The sequence below is a fragment of the Cavia porcellus genome, unplaced genomic scaffold, assembly GCF_034190915.1.
Source record: "Cavia porcellus strain 051 isolate PalLab524CR breed Dunkin Hartley unplaced genomic scaffold, mCavPor4.1 scaffold_5, whole genome shotgun sequence".
NCBI classification, from domain to species: Eukaryota; Metazoa; Chordata; class Mammalia; order Rodentia; family Caviidae; genus Cavia; species Cavia porcellus.
Genome location: NW_026947488.1, coordinates 80,503,353 through 80,517,987, shown reverse-complemented (window position 1 = coordinate 80,517,987; position 14,635 = coordinate 80,503,353). Strand labels below are relative to the sequence as shown.

Here is a 14,635-nt window from a genome sequence, read left to right as displayed (position 1 = left end):
TTTCTTCCTTGTCTATCTCCTCCCTTAGAAGATGAATGCTATGAGAGCAAGGATCTTGTTTCCTTGAAATTTTTTTTTTTTTTTTTTTTTTTTTTTTTTAATGCCAGGAATCAAACTCAGGACCTTGAGCCTGCCAGGCAGGTGCTACATCACTGAGCAATATCCCCCGGCCCCAGCTTGGAATCCTTAATGCCTAGAAAACTCTGTCACATGGTAGACTGTCATTGAATAGCAAAGAATAAACTTAAATTTCAAGTATATAAAGCATTTTTCACTCATTTCCCATTTCTTCAACACTTCTCAACTCCAGGCCTGAGCTGAGTCTTTCAGTTTGTATTTTGGGTGAGCAGAAAAATAAAATTGATACCTAAGGTCTAATCTCAGTTCCCGTTTGCAATCACTCATATAAAGGACTGCCAATCACAGCTTGTACTCTTTTCTAGGTATATCAGCAAAGCATCTTCCTACGTTACGAATCATAGATTTTGGAAGAGCTCTAAATTTACCCATATAGCATGGACCTTCTCCTTTGTCATAGAATGCAGTATCATATCTCATAGATTCTAATCTCCAACTCCCATGTTTCCTCCACAGGCTCCCATCTTCTAACTCCATGGTTTTCTCCCTTTTGCTTTAGCCATGAAACGCTCTGTTCAAGTATATCTTTTGTTAGTGTATAAACAAATAAGTAAAAAGTCAAGCCTTCTTGAAACATGTATGTATGTGTGGATGTCTCTACATGAAGGCCTGCCATTGGCACATATGAAATAGCCCCTGAATTCTGAAACTGCCATATCCTATTTGGCCTTTACAGTTAGACATCAGTACAGAACATAAACATATCTGTAATCTCTCTATAACTATAATCATGCTCAAATATTTTGGATTGCTAATTTCAGATTTCGTTATTATAGAAGGACAAAGTAACATTTAGCCTTGATGAGCTTAGAACGCAGAGAAACCAAAACTTTAAGATCAATTCCAGTTCATTGCCAACACAGAGTTCAGAAGCTCTTCTGAAGATGAATGATATTTTTAACAAATTAGGGTCATCGTTCCTCTCATAAAAACTGTATTATGTGTGATCATTGGTTGGCTGCATTTTAAAATTTCAAGAGTGGCAATGATTATCTTTTAAGGGGCAATGTTTCATATTGCTTTCCTAACCTAGAAATGTATATCTTTGTTTTGAATCTCAATACTTTCATCTTTTGGAAAGTAGTGAGTCATTAAATTATCTTTCAGATAATCAGAATACCTTAGAGCTCTGTCTTTAACGAGGATTCAATATAAGAGTTTTCTTGATGAACTCATTTTACTGAATTTTTCATCAGGAATAGACATGGTGAATATGTGTCCTTTTATGAGACAAAGAGTATTCTGTATCACTTGTCCTTATGCTGATTGTGGTAGTTCATCTATAGATACTATAATTTGGATTCAGTATGTATCCTTAATCTTAAACAGAGAATTCTATCTCAGTGATTTTTGTAACTGGATAAACCTCTTACTATGATCAAGGTACTCTTATAAGGCTGTTCAGGCTATTGAGACAAATAAATGCTCTTCTAGACTTTGGGAGATTGAACCAACTGGGGACTGATGGTACATACACTGGAATGTTAGGTATGGTACAATCCAATGATTTCAAGCTGGACAAGGGGGCAAAAGACTATTCATAAAGATATAGATATGGATCAAAATTTCTAGTGCTTGCTTATTGAATTGTTATGGTCTTATGTTGTACTTTAACCCTAGTCAACTATCTTAGCATTCTCTTTACAAAGGGACCAAAAGGGTAATGACCGAATTAGTCTGTTTTTCTCTTATAGTTGTTCTCTAGATTCTATAACTTCCCTACAATTTTGGTAACAAAATGGCCAATATTACATTATCTGTTTATTAAAAAATGAATTATCACATCTATACTTTTAGAAGATCTATCTGAAATTTTAGGGCACTCAGGAAAAACAAGTTAAAGTATCTCAGTTTTGGTAATTTCATCATTAAATTCTACTAAAAATGTAAAGACGAACCATTATTAGTCTTTCTCAAATTCTTCCAAAAAAAATTGAAGAGGTGACATTTCCAAACTCATTTTATAAGACCAGTCCTAACACCAAAGCCAGATAATGACACTACAAGAAAACTATAGGCTAATATCCTTGATAAATATAGATGCAAAATTCTCAACAAAATACTAGCAAAGTAAATTCAACAGCACATTAAAAAGACCAACAATCATAATCAAGTGGGATTTATGACAGTGCTTCACTCAGTACACATAAATCAAAAAAGGAGGCACAAAAACCTGTTTGAGATCTCAAAAGATGTAGAATAAGCATTTGACAAGTATAAGAATTGACTGCCAGGGCTGGGGATTTAGCTCAGTGACATATGCACCTGCCTGGCAAGCGAGAGGTCATGAGTTTGATCCCTGGTACCAAAAAAAGAAAAAAAAAAAAAAAACAAAAAACCAAAACCAAAACAAAAGAATTGACCAACAGCTATACTTTAATATAAGAAACATAAAACTGTGAAAGATAGTGAGTAAAATCTGGGGAAAAAACCTCATATTTAAGGTGACAATACTAAATATGAAAATATTCCAATTGATAATTAAGATCATACAGTATAAGAAGCCAAATTTTCTCTATCAGTTTCAAATCTGATGTAGGAGCAAGCTGGACATCTTTTAAAACCAATAGCTCCAACCAACACGGTAACTAGGTAACTCAAATATCTCATACCTGTTTGATTACCTGTGATATTAATTTTGAAAATATACAGTATCATCTTCACTTCAATGTTGTATAGCCATTCAAAAAGACATCTTATTCCATATTAATTTAATAATTAGGCATAATAGATGCTAGCAAGACATATTTAGCTAATAGGTTTAAGAAGTAATTTCAGTCATACCACCACAAGATGACCCATTAAGATAGTCTAAGGTAAACTTAACATATGAGAACTATAAAATAACTATGAAAAAAATAATTATGAGGAAAGCATCTGAGAAACAAATATCTTCCCTAGTATCTAATAATATACAACATTACAGTTTTGTCCAACAGTATCAAGAACACATCAGCGTCAGCCTGTGGATGGCATGAGTGTGAGCACTATAAGATACAGTTCTGTGGGGCGTGACACCCATGGGTTCATTGACCGATACGAGAAACAGAAGGTGAATGTTCCTATCAGCATAGTCCTTGGAAAGTGAAATCAGAAAGTTCTTGAAGCGGGTTTCTGAGTCTGTCAATTCCTGATCTTCAGTGCTATTACTCAATATTATAATAAATCAGATTATGTTTAAATGATTCATTTTGCAGATGAATTAAAACAAAGTTGGCTTTGATTGATTGATCATTTTTTGTGTCTACATCTTGTGATTTGAACAACTACTTTTAAAATAACAATATGCAATATATCAACCAGTATTAATTTCCTATTTTTTGAAATTTTGTATCATTTCTATCCTTATTTTTTTGTTTTGCTTTTTAAAATAAAAAGATTGGTCATGTGATTCAAACACTAAAAATCAAGACACACATAAAGAATTTCAGTTTTCCTGTATTTCTTTACCTACTACTCTATGAAGAATGTTCATTCTACTAATGGTAGTCCATTATTATGTGAGATTTTAATTTTTCTGAGAAAATAATATAAAAAGGTTTTTAAAATTTGGCTCTAGTCTTTTCTAATATTTATAGTTTTACACCATATACTTCTATATAGTTTGTTTTTGGTTATTTTTCTTTCTCTCCTTAATTTACCTCTTTATATATTCCAGTGCATTCATAATAGTCTCTGGAAGGAAGTCCAAGTCGAGGTTGGTCAAACTATAAAAAAAAATCAAAGAAAATAAACCATTCAGCAGATATAAAATAGTTGAACAAAACATAAGCATTCTTGTCTGTGAATGCGCAAAGGCCAGTCTTCTCAATATGTATGAGGGTAACAGTCAGAAACTAAGTACATAATTAGGAAATGGCTTTTCTACACTACTTATAAGTGTTAAACTCAGTAGCATTTAAATAATCTGGAGGAATTGTGCTGTGCATATTAAGGGAAATTGGAGGAAATTTAACAAAATACATATTAGGAAGGATTTTTATTGCAGAGCAGAAGATGCAAGTGAACAAAAACACATCAGACTCTAACATTGGGAGGGAAAATTGCACATTTACAGGACTTGCCAGCTTCAGGACATTCCAGTATGCCCTCGGGGAATACTTTAATTTATTCCCACCCTTATTTGGGACTCATTATTATTGGCTATCGTAGGTCATATCCTTCAAGTTTATTCGGATGGGTTCTGGGGATGCCATAGAAAACACATATGGTATCTTGAAGGCTTTTAGCTACCTTAAATATTACTACTAAAAAGTGTACTGAGATCCTCCACCATAAAAGAATGGAGAATATGCCTTTTCAGCACTCTTCGGAGTCGCTCTGCCTGAGAAGGACTTCAGCAAGTGCAAATAGCAACTGAATGAGAAGACTCACTGCTGCTGTAGTAAGTAGATAGCTATGGAAGAGCAAGCTGAGCTCGCTCAACTTTGTGAGCAGCTGTGGGAAGCCTAGACCAATACACAGGAAACGACCCAAGGAACACTGTGGAAAGAGCCAAAAGGCATCTCCACATCAAGGGTTTTGCTCTTTCCTGACCCTCAAGGTGATCGTGGCAGGATGCTGGCATTTGAGAACACAAGGAAAGTGTTTGTAACACGGAAAAGAATTCCACTGCAGGAAAGAGTACAGCTTAACTCCTTTCAGGATTTTACTTAAAAATGACCATAAAGATCCGTTCAATAGTGACATAAATGTGATTTTGTGACCTGTAATTTTTAGTACAATTTCTTCCACAGAAGACTACATGAAAATACTACAGAATATTTAGTTGATTCCAGACTCATTCATTAACTCAGATGATTCCAAAATTAATGGCTTAAATTTCAAGCAATCTAAATATAGCTATTTAAGAAGAATGGTATTTTATTTATCTTAACTAAGGAGAATATACAGATATTCTATAGTGAGACCTAAAATCGTGTTCAAAATCCCTTTTTATTCTTTTTCTAATCAATAAGAAGTTCTTAGCTTACAGACCCACATTAATTAAGTAAATGAAAGCATGATTACCTTCACAAAACATACAGAGAACCCAGGAACTTTTTCTCAGTATAAGGGGCCAGGAGCATCTCTTATTTATTTAACACAAGAAGAAATATCTAAACCAGAGATAGTAAAAGAGGCAAATGTCGAAAATACAGCAGCAAAAAAATACTTTCAATTTTGAGACCCTGGGTATGGGTATTAGAGAGATAGAACATGACGTTATAACCTCTTTGCCTTTACACTTAAAATGAAAATAAACATTACTTCTAAATATCAGTAGCAACAATGTGCATGGATGTTTTACTACAATTTAAGACAATTCTGTCTGACACAGACTTACATGAATTACATGGTAGGTAGAGTTCTTATCATCAGTGCCAACAAAAAAATTAATAAGAACTTTTTTCCCATATTTAGAACTCAATTGTGCCATAGATTTTTCAACTGTCCAAGAGGTACCTGAAGCAAAGAAAGGTGAAAGATGTCTTTAGAAGCTTTGTTTCATGAGTGATTCTATAATAGACTTCATGTGAAAAATTATCTGTTTAAAAATGGAGGAAAATTGGGGCTGGGGATTTAGCTCAGCGGCATAAGCACCTGCCATGGAAGCAGGTGGTCATGAGTTCGATCCCCGGTACCGGTAAAAAGAAAAAAGTGTAAAAAAAAAAAAAAAAACCAGAGGAAAATTGCCTTACCATATGTTTGTTCCCAGTTTTCTGAGGCCACTGGCCACCCATATATATCTGGCAACAGTTTCAGTAGAGGTTGTCCACGTCTACTATCAATAATAGCTTTGAAAACAAAGAAAAAGAATTCAATATGAAGTCTGTGCAGCCTTTGGCTCAAATACATGAACACTCCTACTGCCATCAAAATGAAGAGCACTTACATTCATTTATACAAGACCTGTACAATGTTTTTGCTTTTTGCACTGCAATGATATCTTCAGTTTGGGGTTCCTCGAGGACATCTGAAATAAGGAATTTTGTAAAAAGCATCAATACAATTTTTGACTTGTAGCTGAAATTCGCATTTTCAACATAAGTTCAGTAAAAAACTTGCTTTTATCCCTTCTTAGTACAAAACTCCATCAGAAAGAACAAATTTCTTGCCAGACAGATCAACATCAAGTAGTTAGTTTCATTAGGCAAGTTAGCTTCAAGTCTTTGTGCCTATGTTATCTTTCTGTGTGTGTGTGTGTCCGTGTGTCCGTGTGTAATGATATGCACTGCTCTGTCATAGGTAAGTTAGTTTTCTTTTGAAATTCAGATTATAATTCGGATCAAAACAAAATAAATAACAATTCATAAGAATGTATGATTTCATATGGATAATACTTTCTATGATGGGAAAGAATTAACTTTGTGTGTTCTACTGTTCATATTACAAGTCAACTAAATGAATCATTCTGTTTGATGAGATATTTAAAATAGTAAATATATATATATATAAAACAAAGTAACTTCTAGAGGATGGAGACAGTAGGGACTAGAGCAAACACTCTCAACTTCCCAGGGAAGACAAATCACAGTAATGCGTTACAGCAACTTTAACACAACTTAGGAAACCTGCAGGTGTAGTTTTTAGTATGTTTTTCTTCTGTGTAACAGCACTAAGACACCATCATTGGGGACGAAAGATCTTTATCTTGTATGTTCCTGCAAATGAAAAGAGAACTGCTAATTCCAACATACTCATTTCGGTGTTTACTGCTCTCAGTGACTCAGTGGTGATCTGCCAATCTTGTAGAAATTATCAATTTTTTTTACAATGTTTCCTGCAATGGCTAACAGTTGCATCTTAAAAAATGGATTAGTGAAGCCAGAAATCTTTGACACAATCACCACTAACCTTTCAAAATTACTTCTAGCTCATCTCTTAAAATGTCAAAATTACTGTAACGGGAGCTGGTCTCAGGAATGACGTTGCGTTTTAACCAGCCTCCACAGGCATACTTGAAAAAGTCTGCACAAGGTTCAGCGGTTGGATCCATGTTCTGGATGAGTCGAGCGGCTGTAAGAACAGAGAAAGGGGATATTTCTTAAATAGTTTAGAAAGGGAAAAGAGGGACACAGTGCTGCCTTTTATGATCACATCAACTATACTGATGCTCCTTTTTTAAACCTATATAATTGTAAGTTCCAGTGGTATGAGGATTATTATCTATGTTTAATCCTTTTCTCCTTTACTATAGTTGGTTCATTTTATTCTAGAATGGTCTTTATCCTCTCATCCTAAATCTCTCAGCCCCTCCTTGCCCATGTACATCTCCAGGATCTTTCCACTGCCAAATAACTGAGTTTCTTGCTAGTGGTCATTTCAGAAGGGACAACAATACAGGCCGACATTGCTTTGGTCATTTTGGGCCTAGGGTTAGCATAGTAACATTTGCCACTCTTAAAACCTTTAGTTGTCAGCATTCCTCTTCAAGGTGATTTTTGCAGTATTTCTGAGACTTCAAAGGATAAAGGCTTGTTAATGGATTTTTATCATTCTAGTAAGGATCTGAAGTCAGTTATTACTCCTTGGATCGTGTTAATGAAAATGTTTGCAATTCAAATTTATATCTGATTTACATTTGTTTATGTAGAGTCCATCTTTATAAAATTGGCTGTAAGCCTGTTAGTTTTTCTTATGTCCAGTCTTTTATTTTTGAGAACTATAATAAAAATGCAAATTAACTGTCACTGCTTATGCATAGGGTGCAAGACACTGCCTTTGGACAGTGCTGCACTGACAAAGAAGTGAAATATGTGAATTGTCATGGTTGAAGACCAGGATACGGCATGATCCCCACAAAATTTATGCCTGAACCAGGAAACTCTGCTACAGTCCTCCTATCTTTCTCACAAGCAGTTGAAATGTTTTCCAGTGGAAACAAAGGGTGATTGAGAATTCATCCATATCAAGAGAGCATAAACTCTCTTCTGAAAGAACTATACTTTCTAAATAAATTAATTAATTTAAAAACTTCAATTGCTGAGCTGTGTTGGATTTTTTCAAGTTGGCATGCTCAGTCTGCTCTCCAGCTGAGCTGCATCCCCTCACTTCTAATCGCCTTTTGGACATACTTTTGTGAATATCTCAGGCTCAGCTTCTTCTTCTTTTTTTTTTTGGTACCGGGGATCGAACTCACAACCGCCTGCTTGTAAGGCAGGTGCTTATGCAGCTGAGCTAAATCCCCAGCCCTAAGCTCAGCTTCTTAACATTAATGTTAAAGGAAAGTTGCCTCCAAACCATTCACCTCTCAAGTTTTCTGCTTTGGTGTGCAGCTAAATTGTTACCACAGCCTCCCAGTTATGAAATTTTGAGTAAAAGTCTGAATTTTTCTCTTTCCCTAGGCATAATGATAATTTCTTCACCTCTTTTCTGTAATTTACCTTCCCATAATCAGTGTTAATAGAGTTTGTATCTTCATCCTCTTTCAGTTAGGTCATCCAATTACTCAGCTTGCTAGTACAATCCCATCCTTTTGCATATGCTTTTGCCCTCTGACAGATTAAACTTCCATTTCCCAAAGACCTTTTGCAGGTCACAACCCTGTTCAAAACATCAGTGGATTATCATTTCCCATGTTAAACTGGAAACTCTTTAACTTGACCTTGAAACTTTTACCAGACCAGTCATGGGTCTCTACCCCTTTTTCTTTCTCTGCATTTTAATTGAAGCATTCTGTTCCCAGCGGCATCTCTCATGCCTTTGCTTATGTACTCCTCACACCACGGATTCAACCTCTGCTCCCCTCCTTTCCAAAGTCTACCCATTATTCACGGCTCAGCTCCTACCCATCTCTTTCTGTAAGCTTATAAAGATGATCTCTTTTTCTGAGTTCCTCAAGGCTCATTGCCTGGGTCTTTCAGGCTTACATGAGTCTATTTTGTGTTTTTCATTGTGGACATATGCTCTGTGTATCTAACCATTCTGTGGGTGTTCTTAATCTTTCTGTATGCCCATTACATAGCACGTAGGTAATAAGAGGTAATTATGTTTAAGTGCAATTGAGTCCTCTCATTCTTCCTCCTCCACATCCCTCTCCCATGTTTCCACAGGTCAGATCAGCTCTTGTTTTGTTATCAACAAAGTCCTCTCATTTTCACTGCCTCCTTTGTCTCCAGCATCAAATCTGTGCTCCTGTGCTAACTGGAGCCCAGTGTCTTTCCACCCATTCATCCTGTACTTCACAGATAAATCTATCATGAAGCATTGCAGCATGTTCTTCCCCTGCAAGGGTTTCAATAGCTTCCTTCTATATTCATAAAAAAAATCCAGATTTCATAGCATGTTCTAATCCTGATGTATTTTAACATTGCTATCCTATGCTTTTTTCAATGACAATATCTCAATGAAATGAGTATATTTACTTTCTGTTCAGAAATCTCTTAAGATTTCCACTTTTATAACTGTGACTGTGCTGTCTCAGCCACTGCTAGAGTATCTTTTTATGCTTTTCACTTTTTGACATTTAAGAATTTTTTTAAAGTACTAGGCATTGAATGCAAAGCCTTAGCACTGAGCTATATCCCTAGCCTTATATTTTTTATTTTGAGACAAGGCATCACCAAGTTGCAAATTTTCCCAGGCTGGTTTTGAATTTGCAATCCTCCTGTCTCAGCCTCCCAGAGTACCAAAATTACAGGCAAGTTTGGGTATTTAAAAAACTTGATTCAAATTCTCCTTCTGTAAGACCATCTCATGTCATTTTGTATCTTATTCATTTAAGGGTATAAATTTATTATCTTCCCTCCTGACCTGTGGTTCCTTTAAGGTAGGGAATGCATTGTTTAGTTCCTTCCCAGGGCTTCACCAAAATCTTTTGCGGAAAACTTTAGGGCTTTAAATAAAGAATACAAAACTGAGAGGAAAAGTCCCTTGAAAAATAAAAATGATGATTCTATATACATAGATTATCATGCAGACTAAAAAACAAATCAAAACAACCCAAAAAATTAGTCTTCTAAGAACACAACTTTAGTAATTTTATATAAATTTCTTTGAAAATTTAAAATGAATGTGGTAAACGATGGTACCATTTGAGGAGGATTTTTACTTTCTTTCCCTCTCTAGGGAAAGGGATGATTTATAGCACAACGCCACAGAGCTCGTCAACTCCTACTCAGAAGAGCACTGAACAGGTAATGAACAAGAATGGACAAGGAGAATGAGGAGCACATCTTATTGCCTATGTGGAAATACCACACTCCCTTTAACACATCCTGCATGAAAAAGATGCAGGGTGGTTACAGTTCTGGACTCAGAGTACAAAGTCACAATCACTGAAGGCTACTGCACATCCCACATCCCCAGAAAGAAAAAGGATTAGGTTTCACCTCTTGTGTTAGTTTCCTCACCTGATCCCTAGTCCAGTCAAACGCCTTGCATCTGCCTAATATACCCAAGAAGCAGTGTTCAGGCCATTGGCTGAGCCCAGTCAGGAAGGGCCAACCTTGCTAACTCCTCCTGGCAGTCTGTAAGTTCCCTTGGACCACAGAGCTCATCTGAGCATGGTGCTTCTAATTACTTCAAAGAGAGCTCCTGTTCTGATGAATATTTTGGGGCCATGGGCCAAGGTAAATCTCTGGCTAGCACTTTTATGGTAGGTCTTTGATCAACTTCCCTTTAATCTCTTATCATGGGCTTGATTCTCATTTTGCACCTTATCCTCCGACCTCCTCTAGGCTGACTTTTCTTTGAAGTCAGCAGTAGACTTGTGGGTAGAAGGGCTATAGGAAACAGACACATAACTGTCAAACTAGTTGTAATTGTTTTTCTGTTTTGCACTTTGTTTTGAATTACTCAACCTCTTCTCATGGCCACACCTAGGTTCTTCAGATGTTTCCTTATCTGTGGATTTCTGACTTCTGTGTAAACAGATGTGGTTTAAAAATCAAACAGAATTATTCACCTTAATAAATCAACATAAAAATGATGTAGTAAGGGTAAATGTATTGACATGGGATATTATTAAACAATGTTATAAAGTAAAAGAAAACATGCTACAGTTTTTAAAATAGAGAAGCACAGAAAGTATAAAAAGATATACTAAGACTCAGCAATTATATCTAGGTGAAAGGGTATGGAAATGTTTAATTTTATAGATTCGCTCATCTTTATTTTCCAATTTGTATTAGATAAACATGCTTTGCTTTTTCAATAAAGAAATGTTTATTTTTAATTTCAGAAAATAGTCACATAAAGACAAGAAAAGTAATCTTCTATTAATAATGAGCTTACTTCTTACAAATGACAATTCTGAATGTTCTGGGCTGATAATAAATGACATGCCATTTTTTCCCCAGCTAATCTTCTTGTAACATTGTCCCAACTCGTTTGACTCTAAGAATTTAAAAGCAGGTTCAGCCACCATCTGGGAAGTTATTAATTACTGTATTCATTACTGAGCATATACTGAAGATATAAATTAGAAGATGCTACATAAGCTGGGAAAGCATTTGGATTCTTCAATTAGACAGACCCATTTTGAATCCCAGAGTTATTCCATTTTTACAAGATTAAGTAATTTTGTCATGACCAAACACCTAATAAATGATGAAGGCCCAGAACATGCCCTTGGCTATGTGTGGCTCTGAGCAGGATGGGGTTGGTGAAAAGTAGAGCCTGCTTCTTTCCAATGACTCTTTACTGTCCCCAACCCTACCTTCTTCATCTCTTCTCCTCTGCCACACAGCTTCTGTACTTCCAAAACATCACCCTTACCACCAGAAGTTCATACTGGGCAAAGGCAGGTGATAGTACCGGGACTGAGTGTTCAGGTGACTTCCTCACAGTGGGGCAAGCCAACAGGGAGTGCCATGGAGCCCCCTTGTACATTGAAGAGGGCACATTTTAGAAGTCAGTTGCAGCAGAGTTCTTGCCTGACCTATCTTTGGAGTACACTGGATTAAGAAGAGTGAAAAATCTCAGGAATATGTTTTGGGGGTAGCACTTTTCAATCTTGGCTAAAAATGTGAACCATCTGAAGCCTAGGATCCTCTCTTAATCATCTGGGCATTTTATAAAGGCTTCCATGATAGTTCTGATATACAGTTGGGCAAACCACCCAGATAGACAACAGACAAACATAGAAACAAGGAGTGGAAGATGTACAAAGATGGGTCCACACTTATGTGAAATAGATATATTTTCTCTTGCCTTGTCATCTGCAAGTTCAAATGGGCCACATCAATGCAACATATATTTGCAATGAGTTCACTCTCCTTTAAGGCCTGTGAAAGTACTTCTTGAGCCTCACCCATGTCTGGGGCATAAACCCTCTCCTCTGGGCTTCTACTGCTCCATTAGCTTTATTCTCCATAACCTTCTGCCTAGACCCCATCCAGGACCCAGTCCCCTCTGAGTGCCAGCGCCATCTGCAGGAAAAATATCTGCTTCCTCCGTCTTTCATTTTTCTAGAGGGTTCTCATACTTTCATGGCTCCTTACCCTACAAAACACAAGCACCAGTACGCCTGTTTGGGAACAAATTATAAAGCACAAACTATTCTATTTAGAATTAGTTTTCTGATGGCTGACAGACACTTTTACTGACATCTCAGGAGGCTCCTTGACCTCTCAGAAGAGACCCTAGGCACTCCTTCCCACCCATCTGCCAGCTGTGAGGAGTCACGGTGGAATTTCAGTTACTGGAATTCTGCTTCATGCCTACCTTAAGAAAAGGAAGGGCTGGGGCTATGCTGGGTTACAAATAAATTTTAGTGAGCAAGCAAATTAGCAAACATGGAATTTACAAATAATGAGGATATGTCGTTTGTTTTCTTTGAGGCTTTCTGCAACATCTAAGAAAATGTACAAAACAGGCAACAAAATCAAGTATGAATGAGACACATGATTCCTTTCTAAATTACTACTGTACTTTAAAACTTTCTGTCATTCTATATTGGGCACATTTAAAATAGTTTAGGCATCTATTACAATGGAAGAATCAAATAAACACCGCTATTTTCATGGTAAGATTTCTCCAATGAGAAATGCCACTAAAGTTTAGAAAATGGTACACGAACAAAGATGTTGCAGCTACTTCTCTCTAAATTGGCCTAAGCCCTCAGCTACCTGACCCTAAACACACAGTATTTTGATTTTAGGATCTAAAAATAATTATAATTAGCCTGACTTAGGACTATTCTGGAAGTGACCGGAAGAGGTCAGAGAGTCTTTGGGCACCCAGCAGCAAACGCTGTCATGTGAAGACTTCAGTACAACCATTATTACCAAACCTTCTGTCACAAGCATGTTCAGTATTAATTGACACTGAGCTCATACTACTTGTTAGGCAGCTTTTGACAGTTTAAAACTCTCCAATACCATCTTGAAAGTCCTGCTGATCTCATTTGCCTGATCCCATCCTCCTCGCACCACACCAACCAAAGTTAAGGCGAACTCAAAACATTTTGAGAAAAGCACATGGAAAATGCAATGCAATCCCAACAGGTCACAGCGGATTCCATCCGAAAGGCAGTGATGTGGAAGCTAGAATCTGGGGGACGATTTCTGAAGAGAAAATGACTGAAAATTAGCAAGCACATGGTCTCTGGGGCTAATAAAAACTGAAGAGCTTTCATTACAAACAATCTGCATCTTTCCACTTTTAAATGAAAATCCCTCCCCCATATTACTTTTGTTATGCTTTGGTTAAAGAAACAAAAGGAAAGGAAGCCACTGGATGCTGACTGCAATCTGAACTTCTGGCTTATCATTTAACTCAAATGCTGCCTACTCCGTATCAACCACTGTTCAAGATCCAGGTAAGCAATGACCAAGTCTTATGGTGCCTAGTTGATCAGGAAAAAAAAACCTTCACTACACAACTGTTCCAAAAGCTGTCTGTGGATTTTCATGAGTAATGTGGAGGAAGTTTCCAGGCACTGTAAATTTACTCTGTGTATCTGTGCTCTCAAGTAAAGAGATCTATTACGGTGTGATAGTTTGAAGAGTAATTAGTTTATAACTCTTTCATATACAGAGGCTCCTTGACTTACAATAGCTTGCATCCTGTTAAAGCCATCATAAATTAAAAATATTTTAAGTCACAGATGCATTTAATATACCTGACTTACCAAGGATTATCACAGTGCAACAACACTGTCCAGGGAGAGCACTGGCTGTCACAGGGTAGCTGACTGGGAGCTGCGGCTGCTGTTTCAAGAGTGTGTTTGTTGTTCAGCCCTTTGGCTGCTTGATCAAAATCCAAAACCTGAAGTACGGTTTCTAGTGAATGCTTATTGTTTTGCATTGTTACGAAGTTTGAAAACTGTTAAGTTGAATTATCATAATCTGAGGATCATCTGTAACATGTGACTAACTTATCTTAAATACATAAGCCCATATACACAATAAAAACATACGGCACAAACCTATAGTTAATACGCAATTGCCTATAGTTAATAGGCAATCCATCTGCCATTCAGTAATCAGAGTGTAGGCTTTTCATCTGAGTTTAGGCAAAGATGCTTAAATGTAATAATAATAATAATATAATAATAATAATAATAATAGAA

At 36.5% G+C, this 14,635-nt stretch overlaps 1 protein-coding gene across 5 annotated transcripts in view; it reads right to left on the bottom strand.

Moving 5' to 3' along the window:
- Mme (membrane metalloendopeptidase) overlaps nt 1-14,635 on the bottom strand; it is a 113,263-nt gene that overhangs the window by 46,100 nt on the left and 52,528 nt on the right. For all 5 annotated transcript variants that reach the window (XM_063249217.1, XM_063249216.1, XM_063249218.1 and 2 more), the window contains 5 exons: nt 6,976-7,137; nt 6,014-6,094; nt 5,820-5,915; nt 5,465-5,583; nt 3,780-3,845 (listed from right to left, as the gene is read on the bottom strand). In XM_063249217.1, coding sequence (XP_063105287.1) covers nt 3,780-3,845; nt 5,465-5,583; nt 5,820-5,915; nt 6,014-6,094; nt 6,976-7,137 — 524 coding nt within the window. The remainder of the gene's footprint in view (nt 1-3,779; nt 3,846-5,464; nt 5,584-5,819; nt 5,916-6,013; nt 6,095-6,975; nt 7,138-14,635) is intronic.